At 39.4% G+C, this 17,974-nt stretch overlaps 2 protein-coding genes across 2 annotated transcripts; one reads left to right on the forward strand and one right to left on the reverse strand.

The window, feature by feature from the left end:
• Window positions 1-339: 339 nt before the first annotated feature.
• LOC148724938 (uncharacterized) lies at window positions 340-7,823 on the reverse strand. Its single transcript, XM_088730753.1, has 2 exons — window positions 3,889-7,823; window positions 340-3,275 (listed from the first exon to the last, which is right to left on the reverse strand). Exons 1-2 carry the CDS (start codon window positions 7,797-7,799, stop codon window positions 3,218-3,220), a joined length of 3,969 nt encoding a protein of 1,322 aa, XP_088586879.1. The 5' UTR covers window positions 7,800-7,823; the 3' UTR covers window positions 340-3,217.
• A 2,775-nt stretch (window positions 7,824-10,598) lies between these two features.
• On the forward strand, window positions 10,599-11,945 carry LOC148724939 (uncharacterized). The gene has a single exon (XM_088730744.1). The coding sequence runs from the start codon at window positions 10,599-10,601 to the stop codon at window positions 11,883-11,885; it is 1,287 nt and encodes a 428-aa protein (XP_088586870.1). The 3' UTR covers window positions 11,886-11,945.
• Window positions 11,946-17,974: the final 6,029 nt, after the last annotated feature.

The following is a 17,974-nucleotide window of genomic DNA, read 5'->3' on the forward strand; positions in this document are numbered from 1 at the left end:
AAAATTGACTACTTACTAACTGCTAATGAGGCGGGTATCATAGAAATTGGGTTCCTTACAATATCACCCTTAAATCAAATGTAAAGGTTATGAGAATCATGGAAATGATCACCAATCTACTGTAAGAAACTCCTGATGGTCAAACAAATTCTCCTTGTGGTTATCATAGGAAATGTACAGAGATCAGTGTGGAGAATATAGATATTAATGCAGAGGTGTAAAGGATAAGAACAGGAGGAGGAGTAGGCTGAAATTTCACTTTCATAAGCCGAGGCAAGAACAATGGAAATTCACTGAACAATCCCAGTTTAAGCAGGCCGCACGCGAATAACAAAGTAGTCAGGGCAAAAAATTTATTTCAAAGTTATTTTTCAGATCCAGAAACCGGAGACATTGAAAAAATATACTTTTAGCTTACATTTAACTTTTCTAAAATCTTGACGAAATATCTGATCACAGGAGCTCCTACTTATTAAGAAAATGATATAAAAAAGCTTGGGAAACCTCTATTTCTCAAAGTGAGTAGACTACCAGTGGTCCCTCATTTTCAGTAAAGTCCGTCGTGCGAGTAAAAAAAAAAACTCAGCGAAAAAAAATTAATTCTAGCACGCAGGGGGAGATGTAAAGCTTTTTTTCACTCGCGCAACAGACTTCGCCCAAAGTGGGGGCTGCTCGCAGTCTAAACGTAAGAAACCAATATCTTTATCTGTGATCAATGGCCAAGATTCGTCTTTTTACAGTTCGAAAACTTCGGTTTTGGTTTTATGACACTCTTACCATTACTTTTGCAATTATTATTATTAATATTATTATTATTATTATTACTATTATCGTTACTCATATTTCAACTATTTAAGTAGAGGTTCAAGAAATAAACCTATGTTTTCAAAGTGTGGGTAACATTTTGACAAAATTGAAAAACTGATTGATAGTTCAAGATTCATAGTAAAAGTCAAAATCATCTCTACGAAGTGTGTTTATAACTTAGAAATCCGGTTTCCATCACTGTATTGTTTAGACATCATTAATAATTGCCGTAAAATGAATTCCAAGAGCAAAAATACAACCAAATTTATGGTTGTAAGACCTTATATCAGATGAAAAGACATAGGTCACAACAACCACATTCTCAGTAGCACCCACTCCCCAACAGGAGCAGCGTTTGTCTCGTGCAGTGATGACTTCAGAACGAGGTTTTGGTACTGTGAGAGAATTAAGAGAATTCCTCCACCGATTGCATTGAAAGAAATGGTTTAGAATTCGTATCCCTTACAACGATCTTCAATGAAAACGTCAAGCTACACTTGATACCTCAATTTCTCCTAAAATCTTCCAGAGATTCGCCCTTCTGGGTTCTTTACTTTTCATCATGATCATTAATTGGATAAACTATTTCGGCTCTGTTTAATCTGTGAGGCTTAAAATCAAATCTATTGCCTTTTTTCGTTGTTATTTGTTTCATTTATGATCACTATCGGAGCAATTTTCATTGGAGTATCGAAAGTAAATCCGGAATTGCTTTGTTTTGCTTTACTTCCGCTCTCTGATTGGCTCAGAAAACTCGCACCAATCTCTTAACCAATTAGATACAAAAGTAAAACACATTCATGATTTGGTCGCCCGCGTTTTCCGGCAGTCTAAGTAGTTTGGTCGGTTTTGCTCTGAAGTCTCTTAAAGGTATTTTCTTGTGACTACTTCGGTTTTGGTTTTACGACACTCCATCGCTTTTAAGATTGTTATCATTATTATCATAACTATTATTACAACTTGTTAAGTTGAGGTTCAATATATGAACTTATGCCTTCAAAGTGTGGCTAACATTTTTGCAAATTCGAGAAACTTGATTCCTAATTCAGGTCGCACGATTGGAAGCCAAAATAATTACCTCGACGGAGTGTTTTTAACCTAGAAATCCGGTTTCCATCACAGCCATCGTCTAGATGTAGTATAATAAACTCCAAGAACAAAAAAAAGTAATAACGTTTTGGTTGTAAGACCCCATAGCAGAAGAAAGACATAGACAACAACAACATCAGCTTGGGACTCTCTTCCAGCGAGTCTCAAAGCTGAGAAATAAATTTTAAGGATAATGATAATGTGATAGAGCAATGTTCAGTTGAGTGTCGAAAGTAATCCTAGCTGGCTCTAGATCTGCTTTTGCCTTACTTCGCTTTGTGATTGGTCGATAAAACTCTCGCCAATCTCTCAACCAATCAGGCGCTAAACTAAAAACAATTACGACTTGGTCGCCCGCTTTTTCCCGCGTTTTGGAATGATTAGTCGGTTTTTAATTTGAGTTCTCTCAAAGGTATTTTCCTTTCTTCTGATTGGCCGTTGTGATTCCTTTTTTTCAGTTTTACAACACTCAATTCAAAAGCACTCTATCGCCAAAACCATTATTATTGTTATTATTATATTACAGTTTAGGTTCCAGAAATTAACAGGGTCCAGTTGTTTGAAGGCCGATTAGCACTAACCCAGCGTTAAATTTTAATGCAGGTTTCCCTATTTCATCATTCAAGAACCTTTCGGTGATAATTTTCCGTATTCTTTTTAGAGCATCCGATCATCAAATTGTAGACAAAAACAGTTGAACTGAACTTTCTTTTAAAGCTTTCAGATCGGAAATCAAATATGATTACGCTAACCCAGGGTTATCTTAAACCAGCTTTGAACATTCCGGCCCAGATAACTTCGCCTGCGTCCTTCGCCCGTCCACTCCTTGAAGTGATTTACATATGAACTCTTCATAAAAAAGTATCAACACATTATGTATCTAATGGCAGTTCAGAATACACACCTATCAATCTAAGAGTGACTTCTTTTTTTTTTTTTTCTTACGTACTACCGAGCTGGTTCTCCTTATCAATTTAAAGAGAAAATTATGGCAGCTGGAGGGTAAAATTTAAAATCATATCCTAAAAAAATAAAAAGGTTAATGATTTTTTGTAATCTCAAATTTAAAGAACAGTGCCATAATTTTCGCATCGTGGAAAATTTACTCAACATTTTCTATTTTTTGATTTTTCAATTATCTGTTCATTTTTGTTCCTCCTCGGCAAACATAATACAACTTTTGGGCGAATGACATCGCTTGCTGGACAGCTGGGCCGTGTAAAAAAAAGCACCCACAAGGGCAGTGAAAAAGTAAAAAGCTTTTGAGTAAAAAAATACCAGTTTTCCTTCCAGTAAACAGGAGGGGAGGGAGAGTCAAGGATCAGTCGCTACTCTGTTTCTTGTCCCCGTCACTTTCGTCCTTCGTCAGGTCTTTTTGCCTAAAACAAAACTTTTGAGTTAAGAATGATGTGTAATACTTTTTTTTTACGTTTACATAATCTCCCAGTTGTTGTCATTAGACATGTTATAGACATAAAAGTTAGCTTCCTCACCGTATTCACTGATTTATCGATTAATTTATTCATTATGTATTTATTATATTTTCGCTCAGATTGTGGTCATTGTCCTGTCAATCTTTACACCAATGGCATAATTGTAAACATCTTGCAGACTTAAGAAACTACACCGAATCTTAACCTGTTTTTATTGACCCTTTAACTCGCAAGATCTGATTTTCAATTCTCCCCTCTAGTTGCTGCACCTTTTCTTGTAAATTCGTGATGAGAATTTGGTGTTAGATCATGAACAACTTGTACCTGATAAGTAATTACTTGTTTGCTGGATAATGTATGGATATTATAGGGAGAAGTTACATGTTAATCACTTCTAGCGGTTAAAGGGCTAAAAAAACCGTCAACATGTGCCGTCATGAAATAAAACCTCATAGTTGCAGACGTTTTTCTAATTAAAGATGAAGGCAGGCTCCTGTTTATTTTCACAAGCTTAAATGGGTTATGTCGAGTACACAAAATTACTCAAAAACAAGCTTACCTTATTTTTTTCAAGTCGAATGTCACGTTGTCTCCCATCAGCACAAACGGAGCCCATTGGGCAGGTTCGGTGAAGCCGTTACCTCTCAACCATTTGATGGCCTGGTGAAGAGATTCACTGGCACTTTCTCCAGCAGCCAGGTGTTTGTATAAAAGTTTCATGAGTACCTCTGTTGCTTTGTCTTCTATGGCCCACGATGCCACCAACACTGAACGTGCACCAGATGCTAGGAACGCCCGAGCGATTCCAATGACTCCCTCTTGTTTAAACGTTCCACGCCCACTGTGACAACAGCTAAGTACGACCAGTTTAGCTCGCAGCTTCACCTTTGAAATGTCGGACATTGTCAAAAGGTAGTCTTCTTCTTGTGGAATACTTTTAGAGGTGCAATTAGGGGACAGGGCAATCTCTCCTCTCTCAGCATGACCATGAGCGGCAAGATGTATCAAGCTCACTGAATCAAGTGCGTGAAGTACCGCCTGCTTTGTTGCGTGCTCTCCTAACAAAGGCTGAACACCCAGGAGTCGGCCAACCATCTCAGCTTCCTTTCGTGCACCCAACAATGGTGTCAATTTCAGGGTACCTCCTTTATAATGCACTTCGCCAGCCAAAGGATCACCCACTACCAGTACACCGGACTGACTGTGATAGTCCCCCGGACATTCCTGAATGATCCCCAGAGTCGTCAGAGAGGGGACGATGCGGATTCTGTGGGTTTCTGAAAAATACTTTCCCGCTGGCTCATCCCGTAAGGCAGCAAAAGGGACTCGGTATGAACACTTCTCAGGCACGATGATGATTTCAGGCTCTAGAAGTATATCTTTTACAGGAGCGATGATCTGGTCATAACACAATTGAAGAATCATTTCGTTTCGTATGATTTCGTCTCCTGGGGAGGTTTCTCGGCTCTCTTCTTGAGGAGACATGGAGGTATCGTCACCAAAAGATCGATCTTCGTAATTCTCATTATGTAAAATTCCGAAGCTTTTGGCACTATTTCTAAAAATATCCTCCACATCGCAAACGGATGCAGCTATAAGGGTGTCGATATTCATTTCGGGGCTCTTTCGATGGTGAATGTCTCCATTTGCTTTTAAAACCCGCAGATGAACATGTCGTTCGCAATATGAAATGTACAAAACAGCGCAATCGCCCTCTTGACTCACTATGCTTTCGATCCCAGGCCGACATGTTGAATCAGTTGGGATGTGGCTTCCAACTAAGAGTTTATCCGCCATTAATTCTGCGAGACCTCTTGCGCGTCTTAGCTCCTCCACATTAAGAGAGTCTCGCAGGTTTCCGGCGTCGCGTAGCATTTGACTGAGCAGCCTGTATGGGAAATTACCGTACTTTTCTAAGAGACATGTTTTAAATTCATCACTTTTGTGAAAACTTCGCAACTTTTCATAAATTTCAATACTTTGAAGAAGACGCAGCATTGCCTCTTCTAGCTTTGATTGCGATATCTTTAAGACAGTGATGTTGAGAAGGCTCCTAAAGTGAGTCATATTGTCTCCAATTTCACTGCTCATCAAGTGCGCTTTCTCAAAGTATTTTTCGGATTCGTCAATATTGCCAAGTGATAGAGACACCTGCCCAAGACTTAGGTAGGTTTGACCTTGCTTTTCTCTATCGCCAGTATTGATGTTGATAGCAAGTTCTTTTTCGAAAAGCTCTGTAGCCTTCTGGTAGTCATGAAACAAATTGGACAGACTTGCCAGGCCTGAGTAGCAGTATCCTTCGCACTCTCTATCGCCAATTTCTATACTGATGGCGAGTGCTTTGTCAAGATGTTCCTTAGCCTGCTTATTTTTACCAAGTGATAGAAACACATGGCCAAGTGTCCCATGCATTGCTCCTTCTCCTTCCCTGTCGCCAGTTTCTGTTGCAATAGCAAGAGCTTTCTCGTTATATTCTTTAGCCTTCTGATATTCACCGAGTGATTTAAAGACACTTCCAAGGTTCCCATACCTTGTCCCTTGTCCTTGCCTGTCGCCAATTTCTGTTGCGATAGCAAGAGCTTTCTCGCGATATTCTTTAGCCTTCTGATAATCACCGAGTGATTGAAACACATTTCCAAGGTTCCCATACCATGTCCCTTCTCCTTCCCTGTCGCCAATTTCTGTTGCGATAGCAAGAGCTTTCTCGTGATATTCTTTAGCCTTCTGATAATCACCGAGTGATTGAAACACATTTCCAAGGTTCCCATACGTTGTCCCTTCTCCTTGCCTGTCGCCAATTTCTGTTGCGATAGCAAGAGCTTTCTCGTGATATTCTTTAGCCTTCTGATAATCACCGAGTGATTGAAACACAGTTCCAAGGCTCCCATACCTTGTCCCTTCTCCTTCCCTGTCGCCAATTTCTGTTGCGATAGCAAGAGCTTTCTCGTGATATTCTTTAGCCTTCTGATATTCACCGAGTGATTGAAACACAGTTCCAAGATTCCCATACCATCTCCCTTGTCCTTGCCTGTCGCCAATTTCTGTTGCGATAGCAAGAGCTTTCTCGTGATATTCTTTAGCCTTCTGATATTCACCGAGTGATTGAAACACAGTTCCAAGGTTCCCATACAATGTCCCTTGTCCTTGCCTGTCGCCAATTTCTGTTGCGATAGCAAGAGCTTTCTCGTGATATTCTTTAGCCTTCTGATATTCACCGAGTGATTGAAACACAGTTCCAAGGTTCCCATACAATGTCCCTTGTCCTTGCCTGTCGCCAATTTCTGTTGCGATAGCAAGAGCTTTCTCGTGATATTCTTTAGCCTTCTGATATTCACCGAGTGATTGAAACACAGTTCCAAGGTTCCCATATAATGTCCCTTGTCCTTGCCTGTCGCCAATTTCTGTTGCGATAGCAAGAGCTTTCTCGTGATATTCTTTAGCCTTCTGATATTCACCCAGTGACTTAAACACATTTCCAAGGTTCCCATTACATGTCCCTTCTCCCTTCCTGTCGCCAATTTTTGTTGCGATAGCAAGAGCTTTCTCGTGATATTCTTTAGCCTTCTGATATTCACCGAGTGATTGAAACACGTTTCCAAGGTTCCCATACCATGTCCATTCTCCTTTCCTGTTGCCAATTTCTGTTGCGATAGCAAGAGCTTTCTCGTAATATTCTTTAGCCTTCTGATATTCACCGAGTGACTTAAACACATTTCCAAGGTTCCCATTACATGTCCCTTCTCCCTTCCTGTCGCCAATTTTTGTTGCGATAGCAAGAGCTTTCTCGTGATATTCTTTAGCCTTCTGATATTCACCGAGTGATTGAAACACATTTCCAAGGTTCCCATACCATGTCCATTCTCCTTTCCTGTTGCCAATTTCTGTTGCGATAGCAAGAGCTTTCTCGTAATATTCTTTAGCCTTCTGATATTCACCGAGTGACTCAAACACATTTCCAAGGTTCCCATTACATGACCCTTCTCCCTCCCTGTTGCCAATTTCTGTTGCGATAGCAAGAGCTTTCTCTTGATATTCTGTAGCCTTCTGATATTCACCGATTGATTGAAACACATGTCCTAGCCATCCACAAGTCACTGATTCTCCATTTCTGTAGCCAATTGATTTTGCGATGGCAAGTGCGCCTTCAAAAAGTTCCTTGGCTTCTGCAAGCCTACTTCGTCTTTGATATTTGTCTCCCAGTTTAATCATTGATTTTCCAGCATTGTGGAACATGGCGATAAGTTTGTTGGTGCATTGTACTGCGTTTGTGTAACCGGAGATTGCGTAGTACGCATTGAATATTACCTCAGAGACATCCAGGCCGTTCATATCAAAGCCTAGGTAGTTGAGTAAGACTAAACATTCATAACACAAATGAGCGGCTTGTATACCCCGATCAGTGTTTAGAAGATAGGTGGCAACGTCTAAACCTATCCTGATCTTCTGTAGGATTTCACTCGTGTTAGTCATCACGTACTACTTTTTGTTTTACCAAATACTTCCTTGAAATGGAAAAAAAATCAACAGGTTAAAATACAGAAAACTTAAATAACTAAATTAGATGATGACTCTTGGTAGCTATCTCTCTGCAAAAGTTTAGACAGTGCTCACTTTCCACGAATGCTTGTTAGTGCGAGTGCAACATTACTTTTCTCTCTTCGTTTTTCCATAGCTAATGATCATGAATTGTACATAAACAACACTGATTCTGGACAAATTGTGACGAAACATTTACGAAAACATGTAACTTTTAGTCCCAACCTATGGGGGGAGGGGTGCTTAGGTTAATTTTGTTTGGGTATGTGCTGTGCTTCCTCAGAACCCTTCTTAACCCCCCCTCACAGAGACAAGTAATTGTCTGATCCTTCACCGTTCCCCCTCTAAAAATGATATGATCTCCAAAATCCTCCACCTTCTTTTTGATGGCAAAACGATAAATAAACAATTTCAAACTGGTTCATATTAACACTGCGTACTCCCCCCTCTCTCCCATGCCTTTTGCTGATGTTTCATCTGCGCGCAATTGAGATAAACTGTATTAAAAGCCTCTCGGATTTAAAACTTCGCTTTTGGATTCATTGAGTTGAGTATTTGATATCCGTCACAGAAAATTTTAGTATTATTTTTTGACCACCACATGGGCTGATTTTGGGCAGACAGTGAAACCTGTTAAATGTTTCTTATATTTTCTGACAGAATAAAAACGTGATTTCTCTCAAGAAAAGTGAAAATAATGGTCGGAAGCCATAGAACTATAAGAGAAAGACGGCTCACCTTTATAAACAAACACGTGCCTCGTTCAGTTTCCTGGTCGTTTGAGTAAAACCTGAGGTTGGAAACTGAAAGAAAATCTTATCCTGTCAATACTGAATGCAAATAAATGTGTGTTCTTGTCCAAGGGTGAGGTGAAGAAGGCTGGGTATTCGGCGAGTTCTTTTTCTTTGCGTTTGTAATGGTCGAGACTAAGTGGTGGTCCATAAAGAACGGCAAAGATGCTAATATCCAGCCCTTCTTGGCCTAACAGGCTTGGCCGATAAATGATTTGTTATACAACAAAAAAATTCCACTTTACAGTTTCAAATAAAGAATAATTTCTTTATCATAGAGAGCCAACTGTGTTTGTAGCACATTAAACCTACGAGAATGGTTTTTTTTTTCATCGTTCTGACCTCTACCGCCTTTGCAACTCCATCGCCGACATTGTCAAAAAATAATAAACTTTGTAAGGCTGTTCCACACAATTTTTTTTCTTACTCAGGAACAAAGAGGGCGATCCCGAGCGGGAAAAATGGTTCCAGCTTGCGAATCAGAACTAATATTTCGCTTCATCTTGCTCACGTGTCAGCTATATATCAAATAGTTTTATTACAAATTAAGGATTTGCACTGATTGATTGGTATTGATTGATTGGGAAATAAATATCGGTAAATAAATATCACCGCTTCACTCTTTTCATACAAAATACACAGAAAAGTATTGGAGCGCGTACTGTTTACATCATAATATTTTGCTCTTAAAAATTGATTTGCCTTGCGTCATATTTAACCCTCCAACTGTTAGAGTTAATTTACAAATAGCATCTCCTCTTTAATATCGAAACATTATCATGCAAACAGGTGATGAGAATATATAAACTGATCAGCGGTAAGAAAGACATCTTGACCCAACATCAAATTCTCTACACTTTTTTTGAGGAAATGTATTCGACTAAGAAGGGAGAAATGCTTATGAGGTCTTGGAGGTGAAGGTTTAAGGATGGCAAAAACCAGCTTATTTTGCTTACAAATCTTTGTTCGCGTCAAACTTTACGACGGAAAATTTTCCCCACTTTTTCTGAGAATAGATAGATAATAATCTTTAGACAGGGTGCGTTCTCACAGAAGTGGTTTTCAGAACGGCCCTGTAAGCACCCACCTAACCCAGCCCAGGGGAGGACATCCATCACACAGTATACTCGTGCGTGGGAAATTAACGTCTCCTACCCCTAACACTGCAGGAGACGGGACCTCCATTTATTCGTCCCTATCCAAGAAAACTAGAATATCTAACCATTTCTTGATGTTACAGAAAGGAAGCATATTCTTCTCAGTTATTTTAAGACCTTGAGTGTTGGTCCGGCCAGGGCACGAACCCTCGACCTCCCGCACAACAGTCCAGCGCTCTATCCATTGAGCTACCTGGGAGGCGGTTTAGGATCTCTTGCATTCCAATCACTGATTAAAACAAGTGGCACGTGCCGAGTTTGATGCGTTATTCGCGTGACTTCAGAATTCAAAAGCAAGAAATTGAAATAAAAACCTGTAAAAGAACGATTAATGCAAATAGCAAGAGTCACGCGAGTGAAGAACAAAATGAAAAAAAATTATAGTGAGTCTCAGTTAAATCATTTGGATCGCTGAAAGAACAAATCGTCAGCAGGTTTAAAAAGGTCCAATAAGTGGGGTGGCGGCTTTTACGGCTATAGGTTGGAATTTCAGGCATATTATGGCTAACAGTTAATTTCTTTCCGTTATGATAAACAAAAAATTTTTTATGGCTATTTTTTCTACACCCAACGGCAAATTCTTTTGTCGTTTTACGGCGAACGGTTTACCACATTGAGAACCTCATTTCAAAGATTGCTTTCACGTTTGAACTCTCTGTCACCAAATATAAGAGTTAAAACCAACAGAAAAGAAGCTCAACATTTATTAGCGGTGTTGTTGCTCAGTGCAGACAAACTTTCATCAGCGCTGTTACAAGTTGATACTCGAAGTTGATACTCACATGATGGCGTGCGGACGTGTATCTGAAGGCTCCACGAATTCCGCCGAATTTGTTGCCACTGAACCTTCTTCATCTCCCTTAAACCAATATCTACATTGGGACGACAAACAAAGTCTATTCAAGTGGAAAGGGAGCCTAACACAACTTCAGGAATTTTGTTCGAAAGTCCTAAATTTGGAAGTTTCTGCAACCGCGAGTCCCTCTGAAAGGTCTAGTTCTTTGAAGTCGAAGACAATCACGCTGGTTTTATTTAACAGTACCGGTACCCTTCAAGTCCAAGGTCCGGATACAAAAGCAATGAAAGCCAAACTGAAGAAGCTACTCCAGATACCGGCTGATGACGACTCAGTTATTCTCGTGAATGAAGAAGCTTCTACTCCGGCGTTTAACAAGAATGCCAAATCAGTACAAGAGGAGTTGGACTGTCTGAAATCTGAAGTGCTGAACATATGGGCTCATATAAAAGAGAAACCTAATGAGGAAGACCTGAGATCCGAAAATTCTCGACTTAGGGAGATAATTCTATCTTTGAAGGAAGAGAATAAAAAGTTAGTCCAAGAACGCGATTCTTTAAGTTTTGCATTGCAAATCGTATCCAGAGAAGCAGCTACTCAATGCCGTTCAATGAGTAACACCTCTAACGAACATACCATTGTCCAAAATATGGGTGAGTCAACACCTTGCGCCAACAAAGAACAAGGCTTCATTGTGAAATCAAAGAACAAAAGAAAGAAATCGAAAGGTAAAGGAGGTCCTAATAACACCCTGACAGGAAAAGAATCCGAACCCGAAAAACAACCAAAAGAGCGCACAACCCTGCTCATAGGAGATTCGATGATCTCAAGAATACCTGGAAAAGATCTGGGAAAAGCAGTTGGCCACAGGGTTATAGTCAAGCCTTTCTCGGGCGCTACGACAATGGCCATGAATCACTATCTCAAGCCAAATCTGGAATCTTCGCCCAATGAAGTGATTTTACACATTGGAACTAATGATCTTAAAACCAGGGAACCAAAGGCTGTTGCGGAATCGATTGTGGATCTCGCGAGACAGATCGAGAGCACCTGCGATACTACAGTTACGCTGTCGGAGCTTGTATGCAGAAAAGATAAGCTGGACCAGGTAGTGAAAACAGCCAACAAGCATCTAAAGAAGTTCTGCCATCAAAATGGATGGAAATTAATCCATCATAAGAACATATCTCATAGTGGACTCAAGAAAGGTGGACTGCACTTAAATTTTAAAGGTAATGAGCAGTTTTATAATAATTTTAAATCGCACCTAGAATGAGATAATGTGCTGTCCGTCAATGCCGTGCGGGATCAATTAAACAACCAAAAGGCCGAAAAATCTGTCTCAATATTGCCTCCTTTGCGCGGTTTTAGAATGGCATCACTCAATATTAATCAATTAATTACTCATATAGACGAATTAAGAATCATATTAGCAAATAATGATATCGATATTGTTTCCATAAATGAAACGAAACTGAACGAGAGTATTCGAGATCAAGAAGTTCATATTCCGGGATACGAAATAGTTCGCCGCGATAGACTAACAAAATGCGGCGGAGGGGTATGCTTCTATGTAAAAACTTCAATCAACTTTACAGTACGAAATGACCTACACATGGATACACTAGAAAATCTTTGCTTGGAAATCCATAAGCCAAATTCAAAATCTTTTGTGATTGTTACTTGGTACAGACCACCTGACTCTCCTATTGGCATTTTTTCACCTTTTGAATCCCTAATTGGGAGATTGGATAGTGAAAATGTAGAATTTTTTGTACTGGGAGACATGAACTGTGACATGATCACGACTCGATATGACAATAACGCATCCAAATTAAGGAGTATTGCTGATGTCTACGGACTCGAGCAGCTTATCTCTGAACCGACGAGGATTACACCCACCTCATCAACTCTAATTGATTTAATCTATACCAACTGCTCGGATAAGATTGCATGTTCGGGAGTTTGTCATATCGGAATAAGTGATCATAGCATGGTGTATGTATATAGAAAAATTTCCCTGAATGGGATGTCTAACGGACATAATTCTATTACATACAGAAATTTCCGAAATTTCGATCGCCAAAAGTTTCGTTATGATATTCTATCTCAATGTTGGGAAAATGTATACGAGTCTTCCAACCCAAACGTGATGTGGCAGCAATGGAAATGTACATTTCTGGCTATCGCTGACAAACATGCCCCACTGAAAACGATGCGCGTTCGTTCACGGAGTTCTCCGTGGATTACCTCTGAATTGAAAGACCTTATGCATAATAGAGACATATTAAAAATCAAAGCTGGCAAGACAAATGATCCTAACGATTGGGCATTATTTAAGAAACAAAGAAATATAGTCAATAAGCAAATACGCTCAGCTAAGCAAGCTTATTACCAAAATAGTTTAAATAAGCAAACCAGTGACTCCCGAAAGACCTGGCAGACTATAAACGAGCTAACTTCTCGAAAATCTGGGAAAACGCCAGTGGCGTCACTAAAAGTGAACGGATTAACGATAACTAATCCGTTGGAGCTATCAAACGAATTCAATAACCACTTTGCTAATATTGGTCCAAAACTTGCCAGCGAGATAAATTGTGATAGTGGTAGCTATCAAAGATATCTTACCGCAACAGATAAACGGTTTAAGCTCCAACCCACCAATCCAACTAAAGTATTTTCACTTTTAAATAAACTAGACAAGTCAAAGGCAACAGGCCTTGACAAAATATCTGCTAGGCTTATCAGGGAATGTGCTGATCTCATTTGTGTGCCGATATGTGATATTTTCAATCAATCTATTAGCCAAGGGACGTTCCCAGACGACTGGAGATATGCAAGGATTACCCCTCTTTATAAACAAGGTGACCGCGGTGATGCTAACAATTACCGCCCAATATCGGTGATTCCAATAATGGCGAAGGTGTTTGAAAGGATAGTTTATGAACAGTTATATGCCTATTTGGAAGAGCACGATATTTTATGTCAAAACCAATCAGGGTTTCGTGCTAATCATTCAACTGTAACAGCTTTGTTGGAAGCGACAGATTCTTGGGCATATAATATTGATAACGAGAAAATCAATGGAGTCATTTTTCTAGATTTGAAAAAAGCTTTTGACACTGTTGATCATCAGATCCTTCTATCGAAACTAAACTATTATGGTATACATGGAAAATCTTTCAGATGGTTTCAGTCATATTTGGAAAACCGAACACAAAAATGCTCTGTCAACGGGTCGCTATCCAGTAGCTACTCGTTGACTTGCGGCGTCCCTCAAGGGACCATTCTCGGTCCATTATTGTTCTTATTATATATCAACGATCTTCCAAATTGCTTATCAAATTGTAAACCGAGAATGTATGCCGATGACACACACCTCACATATGCGGGAAGCAATCTTGAGAACGTTCAGTTTTGTCTAAATGAAGACCTAGAAAACGTCTTCAACTGGCTACAAGCGAACAAACTCACGTTGAACATGACTAAAACCGAATTCATGCTAATAGGGTCGAGGCAGAGACTGAATACTCTCACAGCTTCACCAACAATTAGAATGAACAATACTCAAGTGAGCCAGGTTTCAGCTACAAAATCGCTTGGTGTAATAATAGACGATAAACTCGATTGGCATAGTCACATCGAAAAACTAACGAAAAAGATCGCCTCTAGTATCGGGGCCCTAAAGCGAATTAGGCACCTGATCCCAGCATCAACCTTACATCTCATCTACCAAGCTTTAGTAAAACCTCACTTTGATTACTGTGACATTGTTTGGGGTAGCTGTGGGAAAACGCTACGAGACAAACTGCAGAAATTGCAGAATAGAGCAGCCCGTGTGTTGACATTCTCTAACTATGATGCTGATGCAACTGAGCTACTCGAGTTTTTAGGGTGGAAAAATCTTGCACGCCAGCAGGAAATCCATAAAGCCACCATGATGTTTAGATGTCTGCACGGGCTAGCTCCAAGGTATCTATATTCAAAGTTTACGTGGCGTGACTCTGCTTATGACCTCAGGGACTCTGAAAATAAGCTTAATGTTCCACTACCGCGCACTAATTATTACAGAAAAAGCTTTAGCTACAATGGCGCCACATTATGGAACAGTTTACCAAGCGATATAAGGAACACAGAGTCTCTGGGGTTATTTAAACGTAAGATCAATGACATTTTTTAAGTCTAACGCACGGCATTCACGGAAAACAGCTTTAGTGTTATAGTATGTAGTTTGAATTTTAAATATCTTAGCGTATGTGATATGTATTTTTATAGGCTGATGAATTGATCGTGTCTAAATAAAGATTACAATACAATATAAGCAAGTTTCTGTCAGAATTTTAAAAAAAAGTGTCTGTGAATTATTTTATTCAAACTGCTTACCAAATGGAAAACGTAGAAGTTTCCGAGTTTAGTATCCTGATCGTCTGATAAATGAAACCAAGATCAAGAAACCAAGCGGTAAATGCGGTCGGAACAGCCAAGCGAACGGTTACGGAGGTAAAAGACAAGTAGAAAAATCTTCATAGCATCGCCAAGAAAGAATTTGCAGAATTCAAAGGAGAGATCAAGGTAACTGGGGGTGTTCGGCCTCCAAAGTCGCCGAGTGCTGCCAGCAGAGAGATAATTGAGGTGCTTGAGGACACGCCGGCGTTCAGCGGTTTGATTGGCTTTGAGACAGGTTTGTAAACAATTGTCTCTAGGTTACCAAAAATTATAAAACATCTCACATTTTTTCTTTTTTTTTCCCTTGTTTTCTTCTCTTTTATGCTATTATTAAAATATTAGTGTAATAATCTTGGTTAATTTCCAGGTGTTTTTGCGAACCAAACTTTACCCATACCATTTCAATCAAATGATTTCATTTGATTGAAATGGTAACTGCCATCAATGCAACCCCATAGCAGCTGGTTTGCTAGAAATCTCAATCTAAAAAACTTTCAGGGGAGTTCCCCTTCCTGTCAAAGGTTATTTTGCAATTTTTATGGAACACTAACTGTGATGATATTTTAGTATGTTACTAAATTGCTTGCACATTTATGGAATGAAGCCCTTTACAATTGACAAAATCGTTTTCGTTTTGATGCGGTGCCTGAATCTTGATGTGTGTACCGTCAACACAACCAATCACCCCAGGAAACCCCCCCCCCCCCCACTTGGTGAAAAAACCGCGTTTGTTTTGAAATATCTCTGCCTCGGTCGATGGCCACTTGATGAGGTTTCCTTGTTTCTGTGTGAGGGCAAGGGAAACTTGGTTGATAATTCGGGACGCGGTTGATTTTGACAAGCCCAGAGTATCCCAATAACTTGAAGAAAGTTTCCGGAGGCGAAAAAGCGCAACGCTACAAGGACTTGCACAGTTGTCGACAAGGCATGGTTTCGAGATCGTCGCGAAGGAACTCAGACAAAAATTCTATGGACTCTCGACCAAAACGATATCGACTTCTCAATTCTTCATTAGTGAAATAGTCCAGGGAAAAGTCGTTTGGAAGCCTAAATGTCCTTTCTTTCCTTCTTGGGGCCGGCATCAAGCCTAATCCGCCAAGCAATAAGTTGGCCATTTTGTTTTGTTTGGGGAAAGTTTACCCTCGATTACTGAGTTAATCCACCTCGCTAGGTGTGTTAAAATTAACCTCTATTTTAACCCAGGGATAGCGCTAATCGCACTTTCAGGAACAGAAACTAATCGTGGGTTAAATTTTAATCTTGGGTTAGGGTGATTTAATCGAGGGCTAGCGCTAATCGGCTTTCGAACAACCGGGGCCTGATCTGTAAAATGATAACAATGGCTATTGCAAAGATCAAATCCCCAAAAAGTACCATAACATCTTCTGCGTTCTGTTTCCTCATTTCTGTTTCTTAAAGGAGAACCTCCGACAGAAAAGAGAATTTATATCATCAACGATGAAATGCACGCATTTTTTTTTACAAGATATCATATTAATACAAAGCCATGCTATCTCAACCTTGTAGAAAAGCTGTGAGAGGACACTAAAAATAACCTTTATCCTCTACACCAATTTCGAAGATTTCATAACTAATAAGAAAGTTATCTAGGGGGAAAACTAGCAGAGAAAACGAACGCATTTTGTAATAATGGTTTCGGTATTGTAAATATTTACGTACTTTGTAATACACATTGTAGCAGCATTTTGTAATAAAGGAGAGTAACGCATTTTGAAAAGAAGGCTGTAGCATTTTGCAATAATCGTCGGCCTACGCACTTTGTAACAACACCCTATAGCAAATTGTACGATGTTGCTCCTGCAACATCAACGATGAAATGCACGCATTTTTTTTAAAAAGATATCATATTAATGCAAAGCCATGCTATCTCAACCTGGTGGAAAAGCTGTGAGAGGACAATAAAAATAACCTTTATCCTTTACACCAATTTCGAAGATTTCATAGATAATAAGAAAGTTATTCAGGGGGAAAACTAGCAGAGAAAACGTACGCATTTTGTAATAATGGTTTCGCTATTTTGTAATAATTTACGTATTTGTAATACACATTGTAGCAGCATTTTGTAATAAAGGCGAGTTACGCATTTTGAAAAGAAGGCTGTAGCATTTTGCAATAATCGTCGGCCTACGCACTTTGTAACAACACCCTATAGCAAATTGTACGATGTTGCTCCTGCAAAAACGATCGCTATTACACAGTTTTGGTATTTTGGTTGTTCTCTTCTAAATAATGATTTGTCAAGTATTTTTATGATCCTTCTCTCGTTGGAAGTTATTCGTCAGTCAATTTTTTATAGTCCCCTCCCCCTTTATACTCTGTTGGCGACGGCTGATCCCCCACCGTTTCTCCCACTAAAAATTATGTGACCATCCAAAATCCTTCACCCTTCTGCCCCTCCTCCCCCTTGCGAAAAATAATGACAGGTCGTTTAGATGGCAAAACGATAAATAAACAATTTCAAATTGGTTCATATTAACACCGATTGACCTCCCCTAATTCCTTTTACTGATGTTTCATCTCCAAGCGATTAAGATAAAATGTATCAAAAATATCTCAGATCTAGAACTTCGCTTTTCGATTCATTGAGTTGACGTTAGATTTCTTTCACACGATTTTTTCAACCACCACATGGGCTTATTTTGGGCAGACAGTGAAACCTACAGATAGAATGATTTGTTAAACATCTGTTAATGAAGGATGGAAAATTCATATTTTCTTATATGCTACGCAACCGAGTCATTATTTTTCCGAATTACTTTAGTTACGCCAAGAGCTGTTATTTCCTCCATACATTTTCTGACACAACGAAAAGGTTACTTTATTCGGGAAAAGGGAAAATTATGAGCAGAAGCCATAGAACTATAAAAGAAAGACAGCTCACCTTTTAAAACAAACACG

Source organism: Stylophora pistillata, chromosome 8, assembly GCF_964205215.1.
Source record: "Stylophora pistillata chromosome 8, jaStyPist1.2, whole genome shotgun sequence".
NCBI lineage: Eukaryota > Metazoa > Cnidaria > Anthozoa > Scleractinia > Pocilloporidae > Stylophora > Stylophora pistillata.